General features: G+C 45.5%; 2 protein-coding genes across 2 annotated transcripts in view; one reads left to right on the top strand and one right to left on the bottom strand.

Annotated features, from left to right (window-relative positions):
- The window catches only part of LOC134395304 (aquaporin-2-like), a 38,419-nt gene extending 28,890 nt beyond the window's left edge, over window positions 1-9,529 (bottom strand). The window contains exon 1 of the mRNA XM_063121457.1: window positions 9,503-9,529. Within this exon, the coding sequence (XP_062977527.1) occupies window positions 9,503-9,529 (27 nt within the window). The remainder of the gene's footprint in view (window positions 1-9,502) is intronic.
- A 6,807-nt stretch (window positions 9,530-16,336) lies between these two features.
- Window positions 16,337-25,804, top strand: LOC134396620 (aquaporin-5-like). Its single transcript, XM_063123152.1, has 4 exons — window positions 16,337-16,699; window positions 20,764-20,928; window positions 23,146-23,226; window positions 25,276-25,804. The coding sequence occupies exons 1-4, from the start codon at window positions 16,337-16,339 to the stop codon at window positions 25,456-25,458; spliced, it is 792 nt and encodes a 263-aa protein (XP_062979222.1). The 3' UTR covers window positions 25,459-25,804.
- The last annotated feature ends 1,067 nt before the right edge of the window (window positions 25,805-26,871 follow it).

Here is a 26,871-nt window from a genome sequence, read left to right as displayed (position 1 = left end):
TCGTCATCATCATCATTATCACAGGTTGTTTGGCCCTGTGATAGCAGTGGAAAACGTTCTAGATGCATCAGAACAATAGGTGTGCTTTAGGCTTGAACCTCAAGAAACAAAACGCAGTTCAAATAAACAAAACGCAAAACCACTACTGTCACTAGGCCCTAATATGGATGCTGCAAGAATTCTCCAGCAACCACCCAGCTGCTTAAACATTTTAATAGTCATATTAAAATAATATGCGATACGTGACGTCATCTTAACTCAGGCTCTAGTCATACTTGCCGCGAGCGACAAGGAAGCCTGCTTCCCTGTGGTGAGCCCATGCTGCTGCCGTTAAGTAGAACCATTGCACCGATTTTATGCAGCATGTGATGGTACATTCTGCATAGATTCTAGATTATACCACTTCAGACTGTAGGGAGGTGTGTGTGTGTGTATGTGTGTGTGTCAAATTTTTGAATCCTCCTTCACAATAACTCCCTCCACCTGTCTGCAAATATTAAACTGGCACACTTGAGAGAAGGATTTAGCATGGTTCTCTTCCTAATGCGCTAGTTTACTACATCTAGAGAGCTTTTATGTCCAGAAGCATTCAGAAATATGACCCTCTACCATCTGAAGTGGTGTAGTCAGAAATCTACCACTATGGGCCCTGTTCAGAAGATACCTTAAACCATGGCTTTAACTATGGTGAATAAAGCAAAAGGCCTTATTCACTATGGTTAAAACCATGGTTTAAGGTGTCTTCTGAACACAGCCTGTCTTTCTGGCTTAACCACCATGGTTAAAGACATGGTTTAAGGTTTCTTCTGAACAGGCCCTTAGTCTACTCTGCACAAGGGCGCCGTCAAGGGTAAGCATAGCCTGGCACCTGCCAAGGCCCCACTGACAAGAATGCTTTGGAGTTGCTCCTCCTCTTCACCCTTGCTACTTGCTTGTCCACCTGCCCCTCGCTTTCACCCAGACGACGTTGAGGTGGTGAGAGGGAGGAATGGGCGATGCTACGGCCTACTTGCTCACTCACTCTCTGCCTGTGAAACAAGCCAGTGGTAGCAAAGATGAGAAAGAGGATGAGGAGCGATGGTGGTGAGAATGTAGACTCAGCAAGGGAAGGGGCCCATAGATGGTGTCTTGCGCAAGTGTTCTCCAAAACCTGGAGACAGCACTGACTCTACATATAGTCTTGTGTGGATCACTCTTAAAACAGAAGAACCATGTGAGCAGGGGCCAATCATGTAACTCTCTTCCACCCAATCATCACCCAGCTAGTGATGAAATGGGAAGGAAGCACACAGCTGGCCCTGCCTACAGACTTCCTGTATTCATGTATTGGATACTTACTACAGAAGTATGGGGTTTCCACATGAGAAAGTGGTTCCCTACGCCACATAGAATGGGTACGAATGGGGTTTCTGGTTCACTCCCTTCAGTTACGTCCATTATTAAAGAAAAAGCATGGTCTTAACCTCAAATGTTGTGGAGATAAGAGGGGAGTTGCAGGAGAGGCTGAATGGGATGCTTAAAAGTAGTGCCCTGCGGATCTGCCCTTTCGCAACTTTTTCATTTCCCTGAGAAAGAGGCCACCAGTTTTCTACCTCTTTCATTGGAGTTTTGAGAATTTTGGAAAGCTGTTGGAGCTTTCTGAGAAAAGCCATAGAGTGTCATCAGACAAGCATTTATCGCACACTCACAACTGCCCACTTAAGGATGTTCGCGCATCATCCATTAGACGACGACGTCCTCCTCCCGCATACCTCCCGTTCCTTCAGCTTCTTTTTCTGTCACAAAATAGACCCCTTTTAATCCGACTTTTAAAAACACACATGAAATGTGCCGGCATTTCCTGCTCTATGTAGGAAAAGTGGTGCGATAAAAACAGCCCCTTGAATGGGCCACATGGTCGTTGTTCCTTCTTTCACTCCCGTGTAAAGAGAGCGAGACTATTGTGGGACAACAGCAGGAGGCCATAGCAATGGTAGGGAAATGCAAAAATCCACCCGTCTGATGATGCTCCTAGAGGAATTAATCTGGAGTTCCTCCCTTGGGGCTTTCCAGTACTACTGCCTGAGGAGGGCCTGAAACCTGAGTGAGGTGTTGTCATTGTTATTTGCAGGGCGCCAGGTTGGAGAAGGCTGATCTAGTAGCTCAGCAGCCTTCAGAGACAGGGAGAGAGGGAGGGAGAACAAATTGACCCCAGGAATTCCTGAGTCACACTAGGGCTTTAGCTAAACCTAAGGTTTATCCTGGGATCGTCCTGGGATCGTCCCTGCCTGCTTCCAGGATATCCTGTGTGTCATTTACATGAACAGGGATGACCCCGGGATGATTTTAGGATAAACCTTAGGTCTAGCTAAGGCCATAGACTGGGTTCGGACGTCAAGATAACCTATGATGGCTTAATTAAACCATGATAATTTAATTAAGCCACAATGGCTTAATTAACCCATCATGAGTTATTGGGTTGTCTGAGGGGAGTTTTTAAATCTGCCAGGCTTATTTGACCAAAATAACCCATTCTGATAACCCATGGTCTGCTGAATGGATTATTTAACTCTTCATGGATTATCCTGTTGTGTGGCAGTCACTGTGGGTTATTTTGGCTAGATACAGAGCTGTGAGGCATCATGGCTATCATAATGTCCGAACACAGTCTTCTTCTTTTATTCTGGTAATCTCTATTGCTCCTCTTCTCTAAACAGTTAAAAGGGAGGGAGGGGAAAGGAGAGGGAGGCAGCCCAACTGCTTTATCCCTGGTGCTCTCGTAAGGCCAGATTAGATGTTCATAAAGTGCTTTGGAGATGATCTGCAAGGGGGCATTATCATAAACGCAGAGCCCCCGCTGTGAGAATGAGCTGGAATGCAAAGCAGTGTGGCTCGCTTTCCCTCCTGATAAGATCGTGCCACGTCAATTCTCAGAGGAGGCCGGCCTTAGGATATCACATCCTATACAGGATATACTTCTGGCCTCCTTATCTCCCAATGAGCCAGAATGTTATTGCCACTTTCTTTGTCATGAATCCCCGCAATTAACACCAATGGCCTTGTAATGTGCAGTTTAGCCCAGTTTAGCTTTAGTGCTGAACAATGATTTCCTTGGTAATTATGCCTTTGAAAGAATCACAATAATTAAAAAATATGAATGTAATGTGAGTAGCAAGCTGTGATGAGAAGGGAAGGCTGAAAGGGGAGAGGGGCTGGAGAATTTCGTGAAATGAGGATTTCTCACATTGCTGCTGTTCAGACTGGGAAAGGGATGGGTTATGGGAGTAGTTATTGCAATGGAGATAATTCCTGCATATATAGCTATTTAGCACAGGGTGAGGTCTCTTGCAAATAGTCCACAATGACTGTGCCATGTAACACAAGCCCTGTACAGATAGTTCCGAACCCCCTTCTCCCACAGATTCAGGTACCGTATAAGGGAGGAGTGGGACTGTGCCTATCTGCCATGCCCCCAGTGCTAATGTGCCTCCTGGCCCCCAGCACCCACATGTTGGGCAATATTGTGAAAAGGGCCCTACATATCTACATTTCAACAGTTGTAGGGCTCCTCCATGGGAGTGGGAACACTGCGGGTGTCTCTACATTAAGGAGAAAAACCTACAGCCTTACAGGAGTTTCTTCTTCTGGAGTCCTTCCGTGTTTACTAAAGGCTCCCTTAGACAGCACCCATGTGATTTTGAATTGAAAGCTTTCCCTCTTGGTAATGCTATTAAGTTCAATGAAACACCACCATCTAGTGGCAGAATTATAGCACTGCACCGGCTGGGGCCATCCTGCAATTATTTTAACTACTTCATTATCTCTGTTTTGTTTGTTTGTTTGTTTTTAAAAGCAAGATTACTGGGGAGATGTTCTGGAGGTTGATGACATCATGTAAAGAACCTGCAAACTTCCATGAGTGGCCAATCATGAAATTGCTCATCTCTCTTTGTATGTGTATAAGCCTCCTTTCACACTAATGTTAGAGGATCTGGGTGGTGCAGTGTGATCGTCTATGCCAGCTTTTCCCATCCTGGTGCCTTTCCAGATTATAGCTTCCATCAACCACAGCAACATGCTGTTCCTGGCTGAAGAGGAGTCAATTCCTCAAATATCCTCCAATCCAGTTTCCCAAATCCAATGGTTCTGGCATCAAATCACTGGAAAGCAGGCACAGCGACAATTCTGCTTGTATGGCCAAACTGTTTTCTTCTGTTTTCCTCCTGAAAAACAGGAGGAAAACTGTCATGTTTAGAGCATAAAATGGATTGAGGGTGTGGGGAAAGATGGCCTTGTGACTGTATAACTTCTTGTCTGCACAGAGGACATAGCTCCATTTGGGGGTTTCCCTTTTCCTTAAATTCCATTGATTATGCAAGAAGGTTGCACCACTTACACTGGGGAAAATAAGGTTAAAAAGAACAAGCAGGGATGGGATAAAACACAGCCACAGCAAAATCCTATACATGTCTACTTAGAAGTAAGTTCCATTGGGTTCAATAGAGCTTATTTCCAGGTAAGTGGGTATATTAGGGTGACCATAAGGAAAGGTGGACAGGGCTCCTGTCTCTTTAACAGTTGTATTGAAAAGGGAATTTCAGCAGTTGTGATTTGTATGCATGCAGCACCTGGGGAAATTCCCTCTCCATCACAACAGTTAAAGCTGCAGGAACCCTGCCCTCTTTTGCATCTGGTCACTCTAATATAGCTCCTGCAGCTTTAACTGTTATGATGAAGGAATTTCACCAGGTGTTGCATGCACACAAATGACACCTGCTGAAATTCCCTTTTTAATACAACTGTTAAAGACACAGGAGCCCTGTCCTCCTTTTCATATGGTCACCCTATATAGGATCCCTAAAGCCACTTACCTGGGAGTAGGGGTGTATAGGATTGTAGTGTTATTCTTGCAAGAGCTAGTCTCCAAGCTAATGGTCCAACATCTTTTCTTGAGGGCACTTGATCGTAATTATCTTAGCATTTCTATAAATTATGAGCAAGTCTTATATAAAGCAGCCCTTTGAATGTAAAAGCAGTTCTTTCGGGGGGGGGAAGGGAACAGTTGAGAAAAAATGTGAGAAAAATGGCTCTCATTTTGCAGCAATGAGTGATCCTGCTCTCTTTCTCCCTACCGGACAATAGCTTCTGTCGAGGCATTATAGAGATGGAGTTGCAGCGAAGACCTTTTAAGCAAAAAAAGGAGAAAAAAAGATGCTAGTTTTTGTTTAATCACCCGAGGGAGCCCTGCAATTTGTAAAGACTGCACAGTAGAAAAGAAAACTAAACTCACACAGACTCGTTAGATCTCTTCTGGCGCACATGATCAATGCCAGCATGGAATTGAAATGCCAATACCATTTATAAGAAGAAAAGGTTTTCGATAATTCTGCCTTCTCATTGTAATTCTGCGGCTCGTGTGCAGCGGCAGCAAGGGTAGGTTAACAAACAGGACCGATTCCCTGTGATAATCTAAGAGGCCCCAAATGCCAATGGCTTTTGCAATAGGCGTTCTTCACGTGGGGCTGCGCTGTTTATTTGCATACGCGAACTTATTTACGCAGATGCAAATTTAAAAAAAATCATCTTTTGCTTTGTTTTGAATGAAGAGAATGCTGCGAACCAATCAGGTGAGAAACGTTGCAAAGGCCAAAGGCTATCGCTTTTTCCGAAGAAACTCTTTAATTAGCGATTGTCCCTGGTATCGTCCTTCCCCACCTTGCCTCTCGCTCCCACCAGCCCTCAGAGAGGCTTCAAACTGTTAACTATTGACAAGTCTTTTGTCTCTTAATTAAAGGAAATGTCAGTTATAGATGACTGCCACAGTGGAGTAGCGAAGTATGTGAGATGTAAAATCTCTGGTTCAAACTGTACCACAGCCACAAAATCACTATTTGGGCCTAGGCAAGCTAATTGAGCCTTCCTCAATCTTGTGCCCTTCACATGTTGGACTGCAGCTCCCATCATCCTCAACTGGCATAGCCATTGGCCATGCTGGCTGGGGATGATGGGAGTTGTTTGCTCAACACACTTAGAAGGCATGAGGTTGGAAAAGGCTGCTGTATCTTCTCTGCCTCAGCCCCAAAAAACTACCTGCTGCTTTTGTTGTTGATGGGCAGTGGAGAAGCAGAATTATTCAGCCCGTTTTTAGGTTTCAGCATTTTTACGAATCACTCATATTTTGACAACTGTGTCCAAGCTAAGTATTATTATACACAGAATTTATCCATTATTATTATTATTATTATTATTATTATTATTATTTCTTATACAACGGAATCTTTATGGATAATGGTAACTGATTCGAGAATTACTCCGTTTTCACCACTTTCGTAAATAAATACGTTCTCGGTAATGAGTATTTCCACCAATCTCCTGTCACTTTCATGCAACGTTGCTTGATAGGGAAATTTCCTCCTCCATATAACAGGAGATCACAACGTTTTCAGCAACAAGGGACGAATGTGGTGCCGGCTTGGGGGGTTGAGGGCTGCATGCACACATACGCATAAACAAATGTGCGAGCACAAACATAAACATGCACATATACATGTACATGCACACACATTTGCACATGCAGACACACACACATAGTCAAAATAATGAAAGCATTGACGCTAGAAATCCATGCTTATGCTTATGGCCGCCATAAGATCCAGCTTGTTCTGATGTTCTGGTTGAGATGGCCACTACTGCAGTGGGGAATTGTAATGATGGGGACACATTTCTACCCCGACAAGCCAATGTCACAGGAGTGTGCTGTCTCAATGCGTTCCACCAACCCTTTGAATGCCTGGGCAGCCCATAAACTGAAGAGGAAAAGGTGGCAACCAGTGCCCAAGCAATGTCTAACTGGGCCATGAACAAACTTGTAGCGTGCATGCAGGGGTGGTGCCAGGCTCCCTTGACATAGTGCTGCACACAGGGCCCTCCTGCTGCTGAAGCCCCCTGCCCGCTTACTCCCCCAAGCCCCCACCAACTGCAGAAGCCTCCTGCCCACCCAAAGCCACCTAGCTGCCAACCTCACCCACCTGCTGAAGCCCCCACCCGTGCACCTGCCTGCCTTGTATCTTGCCCACCCGTCAATCTTCCACCCGCCAAAGCCCCCCATCTACCTCCTGCCATCTGCCCAAAGTCCCTCAGCTACCCAAAGCTGCACCAACCGCTTGTCAAAGCCAACCACTGACGCTCCCTCTCTCCACTTCGTTGGGCCTGTTCAGAAGACAAGCATCACAGGGTTTCCCTTCTCTTCCTGCATCTCCTGTTCAGAAAACACCTTAAACCTTGCTGGTTAAGGCTTTTGGTTAAGCAGCAGGGTTTACAGTGTCTTGTGCAATGTGGTTTGCTAAACCCTGCTCCCTCGCTAACCACTGTCAGGCTATCTGCAGCAAGGTTAGTGGCTCTAACCGTGGCTTAAAGTGTTGTGTGAGACAGCAGCACGGCTTGTGGTTAGTGCTAACCCCAGAGAACCACAGTTTTGCTAACCACAAAGCCTGAAGTGTCATCTGAACAGGTAAGATAAAACAGAGAGGCAAGTGTGTTGCAAAGTGAAGTGTTCCTCTTCAGCGGCATCTTTATTTGGATTTAAAAGAGTGGTTTTGTGTTTTGCAGCTCAGACTCCACCACTTTCTCAAAATTCCCAATGTGTCCACTGATCCAAACAGGTTGGAGGGCCCTGTGTTAAGCCTGCTAGCTAGAATTTCCCACCATTTGAGGAATTAGGATCCAAACAACCCCATCCCTGATCCCAGAGAGGAAACATTCTACCTCAGCCTTCCCCAGCCTGGTGTCTTTCAGATGCATTTGACTACAATACCTATCATCCCCAGTCAGCATGGCCATTGGTTGGGGATGATAGGAAGGCTGGTTTCATTCTGAAGAGTATTATCCTACCACTTCTCCTTAATTCCTTTACAAGGCTGTAAGCTCTGTTTTGAAGGTTTGGTTAATTAAAAGAGAATGAAAGTTCATGATCTCAGCTGAGAACTCAATGAAGTTTTAGGACCTGAGAAACGCAAAGAGAAATGGGAGTCTTGACCTTCTCGGCGAAGGATGTCATGGACAATTTGAAAAGGATAAGTAAGTGACTGAATACTGATGAAACTCTGGTTTTTCATCCAGCAGGTTTTTCTATACTCTGTACAGAAAGAGAGTGAAATTCTGGTTCCATTTCAAACAGGACAAAGGAATATCACAAGGCAGGGAATATAACTGGGCCTTTGGCATGACTACCGTGCAAAGAGATGTTAGAAATCATTGCTCTAGAGTAGGGATGGGCAACTTCTGGCCTTCAGATGATTGACTTACAATTTCCATCAGCCCTAGCCAGCATAGCCAATGGTGAGGGATGATAGAAGTTGTAGTAGGGTGTAGCAAAACATCTGGAGGGGCAGATGTTGCCCATTCCTGGTCTAGAGCAGGAGTGGGCAGAAAATAGATCTCCAGATGTTTTGGACTTCAACTCCCACCATTCCTGACCATTAGCCATGCTGGCTGGGGCTTCTGGGAGTTGAAGTCCATAACATCAGGAAATTTACTACCTTTTGCCCAGCCCTGCTCTAGAAGGATGCAAAATGATGAATGGATTGGACTGAGTGGGCAGAGAGCAGTGCTGTTTGCCCCCTGACTTAATATAGCCCTGGGAAGGCCCTTGGTAAATATGACAAGCAGCTAGTCTAAAGCAAGCCAAAGGATATATTGGCAAAGATGAACCAGCTTAATTTAGTCATGACTCATGATGAAGTTCTAGAGAAACCAGTGGAACAGTTAGGCATGACTAATTTATGTCCCATGATTGTTTAGATGGATGGATTGGATGGACTTGCAAGGAACACAGGCCCACTCCTTGCTGTCTACCCCCCGCCTACCAGTGCCCACCAGCACGCACCCATGCGCACGAGTCGGCATTTTCACAGATGCATTGTGCTCCAAGCCTTGGACTTCCGTGGAATGTTGTGGGCAAAGTAAAGCCATGCAGCAAAACCCTGTGGCAGAATATTGCCTCCTCCCTGCTCATTCTGTTTTCTTCCATGGCGAGGGGGCAAAAGGGAGTTGTGAACTGCCATCTTCCAGAGTTACAGGGGAGGGGCTTTTGTGAGAGGGTGTCACATCGCCTCCCAGAAACAGTCTCCCTAGCCAATCATGTTGTCGTACCCTCAAAGCTCCACCCATATCTAATAAACTGATTTACCTCCCCAAAGACATATAGGCCATAGCTAGATGGGGCGAAATCCCGGGGTGATTCCTGGGATCATCCCTGTGCATTCACATGATGCACAGGGGATCCCGGGATCAGGGAGGGATGATCCCTCCCTTGCCTCGGGTTCTCGCCCTCCCCTTTAGGCCCAGTTTTTCCACTGTGTGTGGCCGGGTGCCATGGTTTGTCCTGGCTCCTCGCGATTCCTCGCAAGGACCTGGGACACGAGGACGGGGCGCACAGCTCCTTAGGAGCACTGCACCCATGGGGGGGGTGGAGTGGGTGGAGTGGGGGAAATACGGGTGTTTTTTTTTTAAAAAAAAAACTTACCTTCTGCACATGAGTGTTCATGTACATTGTCCCCTTTAACCAAAATAATAATGGCGGGCGCAACACCTCTCCGTCTGAGGTCGTTGCGCGCCGTGTGTAAATTGAGGGGGAGATCTTCACCCCTCCATCCCACTAGGTCTAGCTAAGGCCATAGAAATAAAGAGGTGGAAATTTGGACAAGGTAAATAGCAAATGTGAAGAAGCGCATTATAGAGTTAAAAATCCGGCGCAGCAGCGTATGGATGGCTGCATCATGTAACCTAAAACATGAATATGTGCATTTAGGTCGCGGTAAGCAAGCCGTATAGACAAGCCCCTGGACAAGCTGTTGCGGAGTCTGTACCTTCTCCTTCAAATCTGCAAGAAGAGGAAGGAAAGAGAGCCCTGCTAGCCCGCTGCCTCTTTCCTATGCAATGCTTACTGCCTTGTCCCTGTTGATCAGGGAGGATGCAAGCCAAGGTCATATGCCTGGCAAGTATTATATCACTCCCGGCATGGGCCTTTTGCACTCTTTGTAACCCCAGGCTTCTAATGAGCATTTTGCCTTCAGCAGGCAACTGGGGAATAAAAGCCCTAAGGGGAGAGAAATATAATTAATCACTATAATTATTACTTAATCCAGGGGTTCTTCTAATTGCTTTCGTGAGTGATAATTAGTCAAAGCAAGGCCTCAAGTAATTGCTACGTAACCACTAAAAAACCGTGAAACGGGAAGGGGTGGCAGCTCCCCAAAAGGCTTTGGGAACAGAACAGCAGGTCGAGGTTCACGGAGAATTATTGCAAGGCAGGAATTATATGGCCCATCTGATGTCGGTGTGTTACAACACAATGCAGGGGGTTAATGGCAATGGAGGGTTTCCAGTTCCATTTTCCATCCTGAAAGACTGAAAACTCGTATCTGATCTCACCTTATTTTTGCTTTGTTTTTAAACTTTTTCTATGAATTAGGAGGGGGGTAAAAAATATCCCCTTCAATTGCAATTTAGTGATTTCACCTTGGCTAGCTACATTTTCACAGGATCCAGTGTAAGTTTTCCTCATGTGATGGTAAGTTTATCTGTAACTACATCTTATCAGGTAGAAAATCTAAACAGAAATATAATTGTTGCAGATGCTGAGCTGGGGCCAAACTTATGGTTTGAAACATTTAAAAATATGCTATCTGGTAGAGTAAGGAGAGCATTCTAGATCCGTCCGGATCCTTCTGGATTCTAGAATGCCCTCGTTATCTCCCAGGAACAGGATAATGATGGTAAGGAAACTTCTCTTTGTAAATGTCTGAAAATCAGAAAGCCATGGCTGAAAAGTAGATTTGCCAAAGGAGTCATTTTGAGAAGATGGGAGGAGTTAAGGTAGGGTGACCATACGGAAAGGAGGACAGGGCTCCTGTATCTTTAACTGTTGTACTGAAAAGGGAATTTCAGCAGGTGTCATTTGTATAAATGGTCCCCTGCCCTCTTTTAAATCTGGTTACTCTAGTGTAGCTCCTGCACTTTAACTGTTGTGATGAAGAGGGAATTTCACCAGATTCTCCATATATAGAAATGACACCTGCTGAAATTCCCTTTTCTATGCAACTGTTAAAGATACAGGAGCCCTGTCCTCCTTTCCATATGGTCACCCTAGTTTCTCTCTCTCTCTCTCTCTCTCTCTCTCTCTCCCCTCCTTTTTCCTGCTGCCTCAAAAATCTGTTTATGGGAACAGAAAGAAAAGAGGAGGCCTTTGGGTTTATTTTATTTATTATTTCATTTATATCCCACCTTTTTTCCTGCAAGGAACCCAAGGCGGTGTACACAATCCTCCTCCTCCTCCTCTCCACTTTATCCTCACAACAACAGCCCTGTGAGGAGGGTTGGGCTGAGAGTCTGTGACTGGATCTCCCAACTCCCAGTCCCACACTCTAGCCACTACACCACACTGGGTTGGCAACTTCTGGACTAGGTAGCATCGCTCAGGGAGTGAATTTTGGTTCAGGGCTGCTCAGCAGAACTAGGTAATTACCGCCACCACCACCACCACCACAACATACCACAATCAATATTACTATTACTTCAAAACTGCTACTACACTATGGATGTACAAATTCATGGAGGATATGACTATTAATGGCTACTAGTCATGAATGATGGCTAGATGTTACCTCCCGTAGTGGAGGCCGCCTGCCTCTCAGTACCAGTTGCTAGGGAACATGAGTGAGAGGGTGCTATTTTCACTCACATCATGCTTCTGGGATTCCCAGAGGCATCTTGTTGCCCACTGTGGGATCAAAATGCTAGATTAGAGAGGACTTTTTGGTCTGACCCAGCAGGGCTCTTCTTACATTTGTAATGCAACTGGGATGCTTCAGAGCAGCAAAATCAAAACAGACAAGCCTCTGACTCAAAATGTTTATGATCTCAGTTTTGCCCATGGAGAAAGCAACACAGGGACAAGAGGAGGGGGGGATCCGCACGTCGCTTCCAGAGCGCTTCTATGCGGCCCCAGTGCACCCCGAAAACGATAGTCTGACTTTCCTGTAAAAGAAACGAGGAAGAGCCGTCCATGCTGCCGCTGCCGCCGCCGCCGAGGAGAGCTCTCCGCCGGCGAGGAGAGCTCTGCAAAAGAAGGAGGGGTGGAGAGCTTCTTCCGCTCTTCACCCCTCCTTCTTTTGCCGAGCTCTCCTCGCCGGCGGAGAGCTCTCCTCATCGTTGTTGTCGTCGTCGTCGGCAGCATGGACGGCTCTTCCTCGTTTCTTTTACAGGGAAGTCAGACTATCGTTTTCGGGGTGAACTGGGATCGCATAGAAGCGCTCTGGGAGCGACGTGCGGATCCCCCCCAGGAGAGAAGGAAAGGTAGCATGGGATGCAAGTCACAGTTATACATTACTGAGACTTTATTTCATTTAGAGTTCAGGATTAAGTGTATTTGACTAACTTCTCTTCAGGTCGACATGTACTAAAAAGCTATGCTGATTCATGAGCTTACAACCTGAATAAGTTTAAAATAAATAAATCACAGTCTAAAATGTGACCCATGTTTTGTTGGCTCCTACTCCCTTAGTTTAGCCTTGACACGTTTTTCTTCTAAATTGCCAGGCTAACTTGGCTGTTTCATTTTTTTCACCTGCAAGTAGCTCAAGGTCATTCAGTATTTATTTACTTATTTATTGCATTTATATACCACCCCATAGCTGAAGCTCGCTGGGTGGTTTACAAAAGTTAAAACAGTAAACTTTAAAACAAATATACAAAGGCCTTAGCTAGACCTAAGGTTTATCCCGGGGTCGTCCCTGCCTGCTCCCGGGATCCCCTGTGTGTCATTTACATGAACAGGGATGACCCCGGGACGATCCCGGGATAAACCTTAGGTCTAGCTAAGGCTAAAGTTTAAAAACATAAAAACCATAAAAACACACAGTAGCCTTATAAAAACAGCTATTCTGGGGTCCGTTAAAAACAAACAAATTCAGCATATGTTGTTAAACGTATTATTCTGTACAGCACCATGAAAATTGATGGCGCTTTATAAATAATAATAATAATAATGCTGTTTAATGCCTGGGAGAAGAGAAAGGTCTTAACCTGGCACCGAAAAGATAACAATGTTGGCGCCAGGTGGGCCTCATCAGGGAGATCATTCCATAATTGGGGGGCCACCACTGAAAAGGCCCTCTCTCTTGTTGCCATCCTCCGAGCTTCCCTCGGAGTAGGCACATGGAAGAGGACCTTAGATGTAAAGCAAAGTGAGTGGGTAGGTTCATTTCGGGAGAGGCGTTCCGTCAGGTATTGTGGTCCCAAGCTGTATAAGGCTTTATAGGTCAAAAACCAGCACCTTGAATTGGGCTTGGAAACGAATAGGCAGCCAATGCAGTATGAGTTTCCCATAATGTTTGATGGTGTTTTAGCCAGGGTGCTTCTGCACAGGAATTTTAATTAACATGTGATTGGGTGCTTTGGTTCAGTAAGAAGCACATGCCAAAAGCAATGCAGACTGCTGTGCAAGGAGTATCAAAGCTAGGCATGATGTAGCCTTTCCCAACATAGCATCCTCCAAATGTCTTGGACCAACACTTCTGGAGGACTCCAGGTTACACCAGGTTATTATAATGCAAGGATTCCCTGTGCTTTATGAAGACTTAAACTTAAAAGGTATGCTCCAGCCATAGCCTTAAAAGTGATTAAGGTTGCAATGCTATCTGGGAGTAAGAGCTTTATCACACCAGCGTTATACTGTGCAATCATTGTGAATTGCGTGCAAAGGACTTCGACGTTTTCCAGCTTATAATCTTCTTTTATTGTGAAGTACTCTGAAGTTTTCCAGTTTATAATCTGCTTTGACTGTGAAGTACTCCCATGCATCCTGCTTTAATTGTGCTTCAAAGGCAAAAGACCCACCCTATTTTGGTACTACTTTTTGAGCGAATCATTTTTCCAAGTAGCCATTGAGGTTGCAGGAGCAGAATTTGATATGTTTAAAAAACAATTAAACAAATGCTTACATCTGCGTAAGCTTTAACGATAAAGACATCAAAATTGGCACAGTAATAGATATTAAGAAGAGCTTTAAACATACCAAATTTGAATCCGATTGGGTCATCCGTTGATTTTTTAATGATTTTTTTACATTTCCCCCCTTAAACCCATTTCCTGGTATGCAAACGATCTTAGGAGTGCTGCCGCCCGGGGTGTAATTTGCTAACAACAACAACAACAGCGACAGCTTAGCGCTGTAGGGGATACTTCAAGGGAAACAGGTACGTGGGATGAAGCTAGTAGTCCCACTGGGGCTTACTTCTGAGTAGACATGTGTATGATTGCACGGTTAAGTCCCATTTATTTCAGTGAAAGAGTTAAGAATCCCTCCATGGAAATCTATGAAGTGCTGGTGGCTGTGGACCCTATGCATACTTATTTGGGAGCAGGCCTCCCGGAAAACAATGTGAGTTGTTTTGGATAAACTTGCTTATGATTCAAAATAATATGTGCATTCAAAATATGAACATAGGCATGAGATGACATTCCACTAAATTAAAAATCTGAGGAAAAAATCCTCACCCCAGCCACCACCAATGGCTTTAGCAAGTGTAGGTTCTCTCTCTAAAATGGATATCGACCTGATCTGGACAGTCTAAACGGGTGGTCGTGGGCACACTTACTTGGGGGTGAGCCCCATTGAATTAATTAAGATATAGTTCTGTGTTGAGATGGGTACTGGGATATGTCTCTACTCACCTCTCCCAGTTCATATTGGATTGACTCAGAAATAAGATGACCTATTTCCCCCCAAACTGACATTGCTATGGCAAAACTACATTTCCCAGGGGCCACTGGGGTCTTTTGTCCTGGTGAACTACAGCATTCCAGAAAGGGGGAGAGACCTGAATCTTTCCCTCTACCTTAGGGTGACCATATGAAAAGGAGGGCAGGGCTCCTGTATCTTTAACAGTTGCATAGAAAAGGGAATTTCAGCAGGTGTCATTTGTATCTATGGGGAACCTGGTGAAATTCCCTCTGCATCACAACAGCTAAAGCTGTAGGAGCTATACTAGAGTGACCAGATTTAAAAGAGGGCAGGGCACCTGCAGCTTTAACTGTTATGATGAAGAGGAAATTTCACCAGGTTCCCCATATATACAAATGACACCTGCTGAAATTCCCTTTTCAGTACAACAGTTAAAGATACAGGAGCCCTGTCCTCCTTTCCGTATGGTCACCCTACCTTAACTCCTCCCATCTTCTCAAAATGACTCCTTTGGCAAATCTACTTTTCAGCCATGGCTTTCTGATTTTCAGACATTTACAAAGAGAAGTTTCCTTACCATCACCCTGCTCTACCTGTAGCTGGAATGCCATAGCTGCTACTTCCCTCATTTTTTAAAAAAGGAGAAAGATTTGGCAGAGGGGTGTGTGCGTGCGTGCAATTCAGCTCACATTCTAATCTGAGCCAGAGATGAATTTTGGGGTGCCTAAAGCTCTGCTTTTCATTGGGGCAAGCATTCCAAGCCCTCAAAGTTCATATCTTGGCCTGGATTCGGCAAACTTCATCAGCATCTCTGTTTGCAAGTAAGCTTGCAGAAGATTGAGTGGCATGGCCCAGACAAGAGCAGGAACAAAGTGAAACTTTCTCAAAACCCCTTAAAGCCACCCAGCTATAATTTAAGGAGGTTTCAGAGTACGCAGCCACCACCCTAATTATATGGTCATGCCGCAACCAGCAGTCATGCCAAATCTGTTTGTGTGGCTCTCTTTGACATGTTACAGCGTGGCTTGCAGCCCACCTAGCAGAACACAGCCCACAGCAATGTTTTGTGGCTGGCCACTCAATAAAATACACATGACAACACTTCCCTTTCTGCATTGCCTGGTGGGCAGCAAAAGCAAACTTTTTCTTGAGCCTGGGCCCCTGGCAGGCCACCATACAAAAGCAGAGTGCTGCCTTTTGAGCGGTGGGCCAGGTCTGTGTTATGCAAAGGGCGCAAGAGGAGGATGAAAATCCTGACGAAATCGAAGGACGTTTAGCAGCAGGAATCCACATGCTGAGCCCATGCAATCATCCTTGGGAACAATGTGGAGGAAGATCCCTCTGCATTCTACTGTAAAGTCAAACAGGGGCATAAATCACGGACCGAGAAAAGGGCAGAATTAAGCATTACGAATGAGGAAGGTGAGATTTGTGAGACAGGAGATGGGCACTTCCCAAGGAGCTTCAGCTCCAATTCCCAGCCCCACCCCATTTTTCATCCTTCCCTTACTCCTTCCCTATAAATATATTCTGCCCATCCTTCCTGCAGAAGAAAGCGAGGGAACAAAAGAACCCTTTCTGTGTGGTGCATCAGCTTCTGCTGACGCTTCCACCATGAAGAACGAGGCGTGCTCCTTGGCCTTTCTCAGGGCTGTCGCTGCAGAATTCTTGGCCACCATGATCTTCGTCCTGCTAGGGGTGGGCTCTGCCTTAAACTGGCCCTCCGCACTGCCAAGCATCCTGCAAGTCTCGCTGGCATTTGGCTTGGCTATAGCCACTCTTGTTCAGTCGGTGGGCCATGTCAGCGGGGCCCACATCAACCCAGCAGTGAGCGTGGCCCTCCTCGTCGCACAGAAGATTTCAGGGCTCCGAGCCATGGCCTACATCGTGGCTCAGCTGATGGGAGCAATGGCGGGCGCGGGGGTGATATACCAGATTACCCCTCCGGCGATCCGAGGAGGCCTGGCTGTCAATGGGGTAAGTGCTGCTAACGAGAGCACTTCTGTTGTTGTGATGGAGAAAAATGTCGGGAAAGAAGTCCCACTCAATTCAGTGGGTCTGGCGTCAAGGTAAGTGTGCATATATATATGGCTGAGCCATGTAAACCTACCGGGAGAGAATAAGCGACGCTCTCCCCCTGGTAGGGTGACCCTATGGAAAGGAGGGCAGGGTCCTGTATCTTTAACAGTTGCAGAGAAAAGGGAATTCAGCAGGTGTCTTTTGTATGCCTGCAGCACCTGGTGAAATTTCCTCTTCATCACAACAGTTAAAGCTGCAGGAGCTATGCTAGAGTGACCAGATCCTAAAGAGGGCAGGGCAGCTCCAGGTTCTTGAGGGCTCTTGGGCAAGACACCCTCAATGGACTTCTTCAGTGAGCCTCTCACCACCATGGGCACTAGCAGCCATTGTAGCCTCTTCCTTATAGAGCCAGTGAGCAGGTATGCTGTGGCATTTCTTGCTCCTCCTTCTCACCACCGCCATTGTCTGAACCAGAGCGTGATGCAAGAGAACAAGCAGGTTGCAAGGGTGAAAAGGACGAGCCACGCCAGGAGACTCTTGTCAATGCCTCCCTGGGTCCTTAGTAGGTGCATGCAGCTGGCATTTCTGGGGGCATAAGGAAGTGAGCCAAGGATAAGCCAGTAATGCATATAAAATGGAATAAATCAATCAATAAACAAAGGAGGGGTGGAATTAAAAGAAGCAGTGTTGCTCAATAAACAGCAAGAAGAATTTTTTTAAAAAGGCTATATCTGTCTTTTACCAGCAATAGGGGGACGTGCCCGGGGGAGGGGGAAGTAGCTGCCAGTTCAAGACAATGACAGCCACCAACAGCTCTGAGAAGAAGTAAAACGCTCACTTCGACTCATAACAGGCATTGCTCTACCACTGAAAAGTGACCATTCACTTCAACTCATGATAGGCATTGCTCCACCGTTTTACTCTCTTTGGAAGGCTCTATGGCCTTCCAGTGCAGGAGAGAGTGGGGGCACGTCCACGATGAGATGCCCTAGGGGAGCTCATCCCCTTGCACCACATCGATTCAGTTGTTCACCAAGGTTAGGGTGGGGAGCAGTGCTGTGTTTCTATCTCTTATTCTTGGCTTAGTATATGATTTCAGGTTGTGTTTGTGCATTTGGTGGGGCTACTGTGTTAAAAAACATGGGGAAAAGCCCGTTCAGATGAAGAAAGAGAAGTTTCCCAGAATCCCAAGTTACCTGTTTTGCCTATGCCCTCCTCCAACTTTGGGATCATCATGACCGGGAGCTGACTCTGCCCCTCAGCCCTTTGAAAAAGGTATTTTTCCCGCCGATTTTTTAAAAACTTCTAGCCCGCGACCCGTACGATGCAGAAAGTTGAGAGTGGTCTCAAAATGACCCCCATCCACGACTCTCTGTGCACAAGAATTTTCAGAACGATAGCTTAAACCCCCCCCCCCAGTTATCCCCGATTCTTTCCCTCAATGCAATCCTATGGGCGAAAAGCCGAAACGCAGTTTGAGCCGCGCGGTTGACCCGATTTTTAAAAAAATATTGCACGTGAACCACAGCACGCAGAGAGGTGAGAGTGGTCTCAAAATGACCCCCATCCACGACTCTCTGAGCACAAGAATTTCCAGAGCGATAGCTTCAAAAACAAAATAGTTATGCGCGATTATTTGCCGCAATGCAATCCTATGGCGAAATGTTTTCAAGATGGCGACCGGAGCGCTCCGCCTGAACTCGGAGCTCCGAAAAATGGTCGCTTCTCTTCGCCTTGCTTCTAGGGGGTCCACGGTCCGCTCCTACTCCGCCTCTGGGTAAGGCAGAGCAGGCCAATCCGCTACTGCTTCTACGCTCCTAATCGGAGCGGAGCACATCCCTACTGGAAACCTCTGATAGAATATTTGCAAGAGTTGGGAAAAAAATGATTTATATGTTTGTGGATTCCATGTATAATCTGTGGTCTTAATACCCAATACTGTGCTGGCTAAAGTGAAGTAAGAATGATATAAAGTTACGATATTTAGGGAACTAACTAGTAAGAACAGATAGCCCATATGTCTGCCATGAAGAATGCCTTAAATGGAATATGGCCTTATATGTTTTGTATGTGTGCTTTTACAAGTTGTATTGTATTGTGTTGTTTGTGAAGTTTGTGAAGTTTTGTTTTGATTTTTTCTGTAGAAAATAATAAAAATTGTAAAATTCAAAGAATCAATCACTGGTAGTGGATAACTGCTAATCATTACCAAGACATGTAAACATGTGGCATCCCTCATGGTTCCATCCTATAACCAGGTTGTGCATTAGTTGTTCAGGTTGGCATGGCAGGGCTTTTTGTGTGAAGAACCTAAGCAGCATTCTTGGCTGTGTTCTTTGCCTGAAATCGTGTCGCTAGAGGTTGCTGCTGCTGCTGCTGCTGTTGTTGTTATCTGCTCAAATTATATAAAATAATTCTGTTTTTGCCCAGACTGAAATTGCCCCAGCAGCCCAAGAGATATGATTACTATAATTCCTTCTTAAACTGGAGAAGATGGAAAATAGTTATTTTAGAGAGGTAAAGGCAGTTTGAAAGAAGGATGGCTGCTCATGGTGTGTTTATTCAGCCCATTGTGGCCTGGGATAAGCAGGTTTTGCAGGGTTTTGTATTTTTATCAAAACCTACACAACTTGTTCGACCAGAGGGAATTATGTGTGTGTTCCCCTTGGGAAGTGATACATTTCTCACATTTTCTAAAAATGAACAAACAAACAAATAATCCCCTGCCTAATATGAGCTTTCTGACAATGTTTATTCATCAATTGCATGGATGCTAGTGGCTGGTCTCAGATCAAGTGCAATCACGGAACAGCCCCACCTCCTTGCATTCTTTGTATCAGCTGCCTGTTTAATAAATTAATTTCTAAGGATCTGAAGAGTACGGATCCTGATATTTTTGAGAGCTCTCCCATAACCTCATCTTGGGGGCTATCAGAGGCTGGCCGTTGTTTTGGGGATCTTGTCAACGTGCCTTATTCCATCTTTGTTCTCCCCTTCTGTCTGTACCCCCTTTTATTTTCAGAGTACTTTAAGAGAAATTGTTGGTTTTCCTTTAGGGAAGAGGGAATGTTGGCAGATGCATCTTTTGATGTGGGTGAGGAAAATCTGCCCCTGCCCCAAAAAACTCCCCTCCTTTTTCTGTACTGCTGTTCCAGGTACCAGATCTAGGGTGACCATATGAAAAGGAGGACAGGGCTCCTGTAACTTTAACAGTTTTATTGAAAAGGAAATTTCAGCAGGTGTCATTTGTATATATGGAGAACCTGGTGAAATTTCCTCTTCAGCACAACAGTTAAAGCTGCAGATGCCCTGCCCGCTTTTAAATCTGGTCACTCTAGCATAGCTCTTGCAGCTTTAACTGTTGTGCTGAAGAGGAAATTTCACCAGGTTCCCCATATATACAAATGACACCTGCTGACATTCCCTTTTCTATGCAACTGTTAAAGATACAGGAGCCCTGTCCTCCTTTTCATATGGTCACCCTACCAGATCCCTGTCCTCAGATGCATCTGATCAGCCCAGACAGAGCAAACCCCAGAGCCTCTGGGGTCAAAGAGCAGGGCTGGCAGGTCAGCGGGTAAAGCATCTGAACACACACTCCCTGAGACTTCTCTTCCTTTAGAAGTTAACTACTAGCTGAGCTCTAGCCAGGAGCATTGGCTCAGTTCAATTACTAGATAACACCAGAGTTCTCCTTTGGTGCTGATCCAGTTCTTGTTCTTGAAATACGCAGACGTTGGGGCCTGGGTGGGAGGCGGTTTCAGAAACGGGCGGACAGATGAACATGTAATTAGCTCAGTAATTCAACAGACCTGAGTACACGTTGGTGTTTTATGGAGGACTCGACAAACCACAGGATTATAAGCGCTTCCTTGAAACCTACCCCACGGGGCCACTTTCTTTTAGTACACGAAACGCTGCTGCAGGCGGATGGCAATTGTTTGTGTGTTGTCTTTGTGATCGCCAAGGTCCAAAGGCTGCCTCTCTCAGTTTGTCCTTCATGGGTTTCTTAATCTTTCCAGCTGCAACACGACACCCCAGCAGGGGTGGCGGTGGCGGTGGAGCTGATTCTGACCTTCCTGCTGGTCCTCTGTGTCTTTGCCTCGACTGACAGCCGCAGAACTGATAACGTGGGCTCCCCGGCATTATCTATTGGACTGTCAGTCACTGCTGGCCATTTCCTAGGGGTGAGTGTTGTTATTCCAGAGATGCAAAGATGAAGGGGAAAATGGTACAGAGGGTGATTCTTCAGTGACTGGGCTGCAGTTCTTTTCCAGCCTCTTCCAGCAGGGGGTGCTGCAGTGACCAGAGAAGAAGTGCTAATGGAACTCTTCTTAGCTGCTCCAAGGGGGTGTCTACATGCTCTATTAACCTTATAGTGGCTGCTCATTGGTGTTGTGTTGTTTATATGATGCAGCCGCCGACTCACAGCCACATTGGGCTTTTATCGCCGAAATTGTGCTTTTTTGTGGCGTCCTGCTACCACGACTTTTCCAATTGCTCCGATGCCATCACGTTGTTTCTTTTGACTGTCTGTGGTGGCTTCACCTCTTGGGAGGGGGGGTCCTAAGGGCAGATCCCAGTGCAGGTTAAGCCCAGGAACGCAGGGCAGGTTTGGCTAGGGTGTCCATATGGAACGGAGTGCAGGGCCCCTGTATCTTTAACAGTTGCATAGAAAAGGGAATTTCAGCAGGTGTCATTTGTATGCCTGCAGCACCTGGCGAAATTCCCTCTTCACAACAGTTAAAGCCACAGCAGCCCTGCTCTCTGTTGTATCTGGTCAAGAGGGCAGGGCTCCTGCAGCTTTAACTGTTGGGATGAAGAGGGGACTTCACCAGGGGCTGCATGCCTACAAATGACACCTGCTGAAATCCCCTTTTCTGTACAATTGTTATCGATACAGGAGTCCTGTGCTCCTTTCCATATTGTTTATTTATTGCATTTGTATACTGCCCCATAGCCGAAGCTCTCTGGGTGGTTCACATAAGATAAAAACACTTAAAAGCAATATACAAAAATTAAAAACCTCAAAACCAGCATCATATAGACCCCTCCCAGCTGTTATTCACAACATGAAGACTTACTTCAGTTGAACAATTGTACCCCGTTCTCACTCAGAGCCAATTTGCACTTAGCCTCTTCCCCTCCAGTAATGTGTGTGTGGAGGAACTTTGTGTGTAGGACTTGGTTCCTTCAAATGTATGTGTACGTGGAAGGTATATGTTGTTAGGTGTTCTGGGCTCTTTGTGAGTAAGGGTGGGATATAAATAAAATAAATAAAACAAAATAAATATTGTTACTGGGGTGGTCTGGTACCACAGGAAAGTAACACCACAGGTAAACGTGAATCATCAGAAGAGTTAAAGGGAGAAAGAAGAACCAGTACTACAAGTACTTTTTTAAAAAAAGGGGAGGGTAAACTGCCACAGAGCTTCGGCTATGGGGCAGTATATAAATGTAATAAATAAATAAATAAATAAAATAAGGCCATCTGTTAATAAGCCAATTAGTAGGATGTTTAGTCTGACCCTAAGTGAACCACTAAGGCTGCAATCCTATACCCACTTAGCTATGAGTAAACTTAGTCCTTTTACAACTTCATTGGCTGCCAGTCCAGGTCTGGGCCCGATTCAAAGTGCTGGTATTGACATTCAAAGCCCTAAACGGTTTGGGGCCAGGTTATTTGAAGGAACGCCTCCTTCCATATGTACCTGCCTGGACCTTAAGATCATCTACAGGGGCCCTTCTCCGTGAGCCCCTGCCGAAGGAAGTGAGGCAGGTGGCTACTAGGAGGAGGGCTTTCTCCGCTGTGGCACCCCGGTTGTGGAATGAACGCCCCAGAGAGGTCCGCCTGGCGCCTACACTGTACTCCTTTCGTCGCCAGCTGAATGCCTTTTTATTCTCTCAGTATTTTAACACTTAATTTTAACTTAAATTTAAATTTTACTGTTCTAACTCTGCATTTTAATCTTATATCAATTTTTGCTGCGTGGTTTTATCCTGGTTGTGCTTTTGATACTGTATTTTGTATTTGTGTTTTTAAACTGTTGGTTGTTTTATTATGGTTTTAATTTTTGTGAACCGCCCAGAGAGCTTCAGCTATTGGCGGTATAAAAATGTAATAAATAAATAAATAAATAAATTGAACTCAACGGGACTTTCTTCTGAGTAGACATGTTTAGGATTGCACTGGAAGTGCCTCATCCACATGGGGGTTCCATTCCTGCCTTCTTCAGAAGCAACTTCGGATCAGAATAGAGAGAACTGTTTTTTCTGGAAGGGAAGGAGAATGTCATTTCTCAGTTTCATGGCCATTCAATACATTTTTTGCCCATTTTCCAGCCGTTTGCTAGCAGCATATGTTCCTTGACTGAGGACTTTTATCTGTCTTTATTATCTTCCAGATCTATTTCACTGGCTGCTCCATGAACCCTGCGCGGTCTTTTGGCCCCGCCGTCATAATGGGAAACTATAAGGATCATTGGGTAAGCAGACCCTTATGCCTTCCATCCGGTTGAGCCTCCAAAATGAAGTTCATTGTGCCTAGAAATTACTGTCTTGCTTTAAGGAACGAAGGGCACAAAGCGACATCCTCCCCCCCTTTCGCCAATTTTCCAGCTTCCTCAACCTTGATCCAGGCCAGAATTTCAGGGAACTAGAAAATGAATCCAGAGAGGGAGAGAACTGCTGTGTCAGTTTCAGGGCCTGGCACATGGCTGAACAGCCGATACATTAATTAGATGTATACAAACAAGACTCAATTCTTGCTGGGGTCTGTCTTAATTAAAATCAGTTGCTTATGAAGTAAGAGGGCTGATAGTGATATATGAGCTGTGGACTTATCTTAGGGCTTGTTTATTCTGGGATAATCATTCTTGAACTAGCTTCAACCTCTAATTTGCTTACATGTTCAAGTGATGAATTAGAAGCCAAAAGAAGGTGAGTGAAAGTCAGCCAACTCGGGCAAGATCAGAGGCTCTTGGCTCACCTCTCTTTCAGCTTGGGATAAGCAAGAGCAGAATCTCTGAGGACTCAGAGTTCGCAACAGAAAAGCGCAATGTCTTGTGAATCTCGCGTGGGGAGCCGTTAAGGCACTGGGGTGGTGGCTGAAACACTATGAAATTCCTTGTTCTGGTAAACCAGAGATGGGAACCTGTGGCTCTCCAGATGCTGCTGGGCTCCAACTCCCATAATCCCCAATCTTGAATGATGGGTGCTGTGATCTAATGACATTTGTAAGGCCACACATTCCCCAACCCTGTTGTAAAGAAAGGTTGTTGTTGTCTTAGGGTATAACAACCTGTGAATCTTGACGGGGGGGTTGGATTCAGTTTTAAGCTGGAGCAGGAGTGGACTTCCATTCCTAGGGCAGCCCCTCCAGCCCCCTGAAAATGCTACAGAGGGGGTCAGAAGACCCCAATGAGTTGTGGTATGAAGCAGGGGGGAAACCCCCCCCCCCCCAAAATTGGGCAGATAACCCTTCTCTGAGCCAAGCTGCTCCTCTTGAGGAAAGCAGATCTTAGATCCAAGTCAACGCAAGCCCTCCGGACCTATGTTGTCCTGGATGTGGCATCAGGTCATTCACTCTGCTTTTCTACTGCAGAGAAATTGTTAGGCTCAGGATAATGATTTTTAAAATTGTCTCCTATCATTAGAAACAACTGTAATGAACATTGTTCTCAAGGCTCCCATTGCACCCCAAGAACTGAATTATACTGAGCGTGGAAACATTTAAAGGGTACCTCCCCATGGCCAAGAATAAGATCCATCTGATGATACTTTGGCTGGAGTGGTACACGTGGGGTGCCCAGAATGTGTTCAGGAATTCAGCAAATTGCATAGAATCCCTGGCAGCTGCTGCAGTTGATAATAATGTTGAAGCATGCTTTCAGGAGCTAGCTTTGGCCATAAGTAACATGAACGATGAACAGGAAATACGGGAGAAGTTCAGAGTAACCTTTTATACCAGGGGTGGCAACGTGTGACCCTCCAGATATTGTTGGATTGCAATTCCCAACAGCTTTCACCATTAGCATTGCTGGAAGGGAGTTGCAGCCCAATAACTACAACTCCCATCAGCTCTACCCCTGACTTATACACTGGTGAGAAAGCTGTACTCTGCTGCATTTCCTCTGAACAGATCAAGATAATGTCAAAGGCAGCTGACTCTGCACTGTCCAACTTCTCAGACAGCTAGACTGGGCAGCACTTGGTAACAGCAGGCTATCTTGGTTCCTTGCTCCAGGTTCCCATCATGCACCTACTCAATAGCACACCTGTTGGCTTAGAGGAGGTTGGCTGGTTCTGTGCCTTCGCCTGGTAGTTGCCCAACTTACTGGATGCCTGTAGCTGTCCAGATGTTGTTGGACTATGGCTCCCATCATCTCTGACCATTGACCATGCTGGCTGGGGTTGATGAGAGTTGCCACCCAACACCATCTGTACGGCAACAGGTTCCCCACTCCTGCTGTATAAGTTCCATGTGGCTTGCGAAATACCAATTTTTGTGTGTGTTTGGATTTCTCTTCCTCAAGGTCTTTTGGGTGGGACCTTTGTCAGGTGGCATCCTAGCCTCCCTCATCTACAACTTCCTCCTCGCTCCTGATACAAGAAGCCTCTCCGAGAGGATTGATGTTCTGAAAGGGACCTACCAAGCTGACGACTGGGTGGAACAGAATGATCAGAAGTACTCACAGGAACTGGTGGAGAAGTTCTAATGTAGACAAATACATATAGGAGTAGGCAAAGATGCAGAGCATGGCCCCCCAGAGTGATAACAAGGACAAGACAAAAACCACACTCATATCATCCCATATGGACAGGCTTATCAGCCCCCAGTCCCCTCCCTCATGTGCCCCACTATCTCATAAGGTGTTACGTCAGTATCGAAACATGAAATCAACCAAGCTGATGGGAATCCCAAGGGAAGCGGAGGGTGCAACCTATGGTTCATGTATGCTGGGGTGCCCACTCCTGGTATAGGTTGTTGCTAAGTATCTCAGATGTAGTAGATGATCTGCTAGCAGAGATTGGTGATGGATAGTCAATATGTAAGGACCTCACCGGAATGGAAGAGAGCTTCGGCTACTGGGAGGTATTGAAATGTCATAAATAAATAAATAAATAAATAAATATGGTTTCTAGATGGGCTGGTGTTTGGAGGTTGTGGATCATAATTTGGGAAATTGCCCATCTAACTTAAATGTAGAGTGCAAAGGATACTTGTAAGCCTTTTAGAGGCCTATGAGTACCCAGGGCAGATCATATAGGTGCGCGCCCTAAATGTATATGTATAGGTGCAAATTTAGAAATTACTAAAATTTAAATCAAAATGCTCTACACTTTACTGCAGTGGGAATTAAGAGCTGTAACCAGCTGACTTGCATACCTGCTCAGTTTGTAGTCCAGATGCTAAGGGTTGATGGACAACCTCAGCGCTCGGGCTCTCCATTCATATGGCTCTCTTTACACTGGGCTTAGACTGGTCAGCCCTTCAGTTAGAGGATCGTCCTCTGTAAAGTAGGACACTTGGCATTAGACCCTAGGACTCTAGAGCAGCAATGCAAACAGAAGGCATGGACTGATAGTGAACATTCCCTAAAGAGGAACATAATGGTGGTGGTGGTGGTATTATTATTATTATTATTATTATTATTATTATTATTATTATTATTATTATTTCCCACCTTTTTCCCAGTACTGGGACTCAAGGCGGTGTACAAGATTAAAACATGTACAATTAAAACATATAAATATACATTACAAACGTTAAAATAGAATCAAACCTACAGTAAAATTAAAAACATGTTAAAAAAATTAAAAATTGTAACAGATTAAAAAGGAGGGGGATCCAATACATTAACATAGGTCCAGTATAGTTCCAAAAGCCTACTGAAACAAAACAAAAATTGCCTGCCTCCGAAACTATAGCACAGAGGGAGCCAGCCTAGCCTCCCTGGGAAGGGAGTTCCAGAGCCTTGGAGCAGCCACCGAGAAGGCCCTCTCCATCAGGTGTGCCTGGGATGTTGGTGGGACTGAGCGAAAGGCCTCTCCAGAAGATCTCAGGGCAAGGGCAAGCTCATATGGGAGAATACGGTCTTTCAGATAACCAGAACCCGAGCTGTAGAGGG

The sequence above is a fragment of the Elgaria multicarinata genome, chromosome 3 (genome assembly GCF_023053635.1).
Source record: "Elgaria multicarinata webbii isolate HBS135686 ecotype San Diego chromosome 3, rElgMul1.1.pri, whole genome shotgun sequence".
NCBI classification, from domain to species: domain Eukaryota; kingdom Metazoa; phylum Chordata; class Lepidosauria; order Squamata; family Anguidae; genus Elgaria; species Elgaria multicarinata.
This window is presented reverse-complemented; position numbering and strand designations above follow the sequence as displayed.

Excerpts from the sequence above, each read along its gene's own strand:
- LOC134396620 (XM_063123152.1), top strand. The coding sequence starts at position 16,337 with ATGAAGAACGAGGCGTGCTCCTTGGCCTTTCTCAGGGCTGTCGCTGCA. Across the intron at positions 16,700-20,763 it reads GAGGCCTGGCTGTCAATGGG|CTGCAACACGACACCCCAGC; the intron begins GTAAGTGCTGCT and ends TAATCTTTCCAG. Across the intron at positions 23,227-25,275 it reads GAAACTATAAGGATCATTGG|GTCTTTTGGGTGGGACCTTT; the intron begins GTAAGCAGACCC and ends CTCTTCCTCAAG.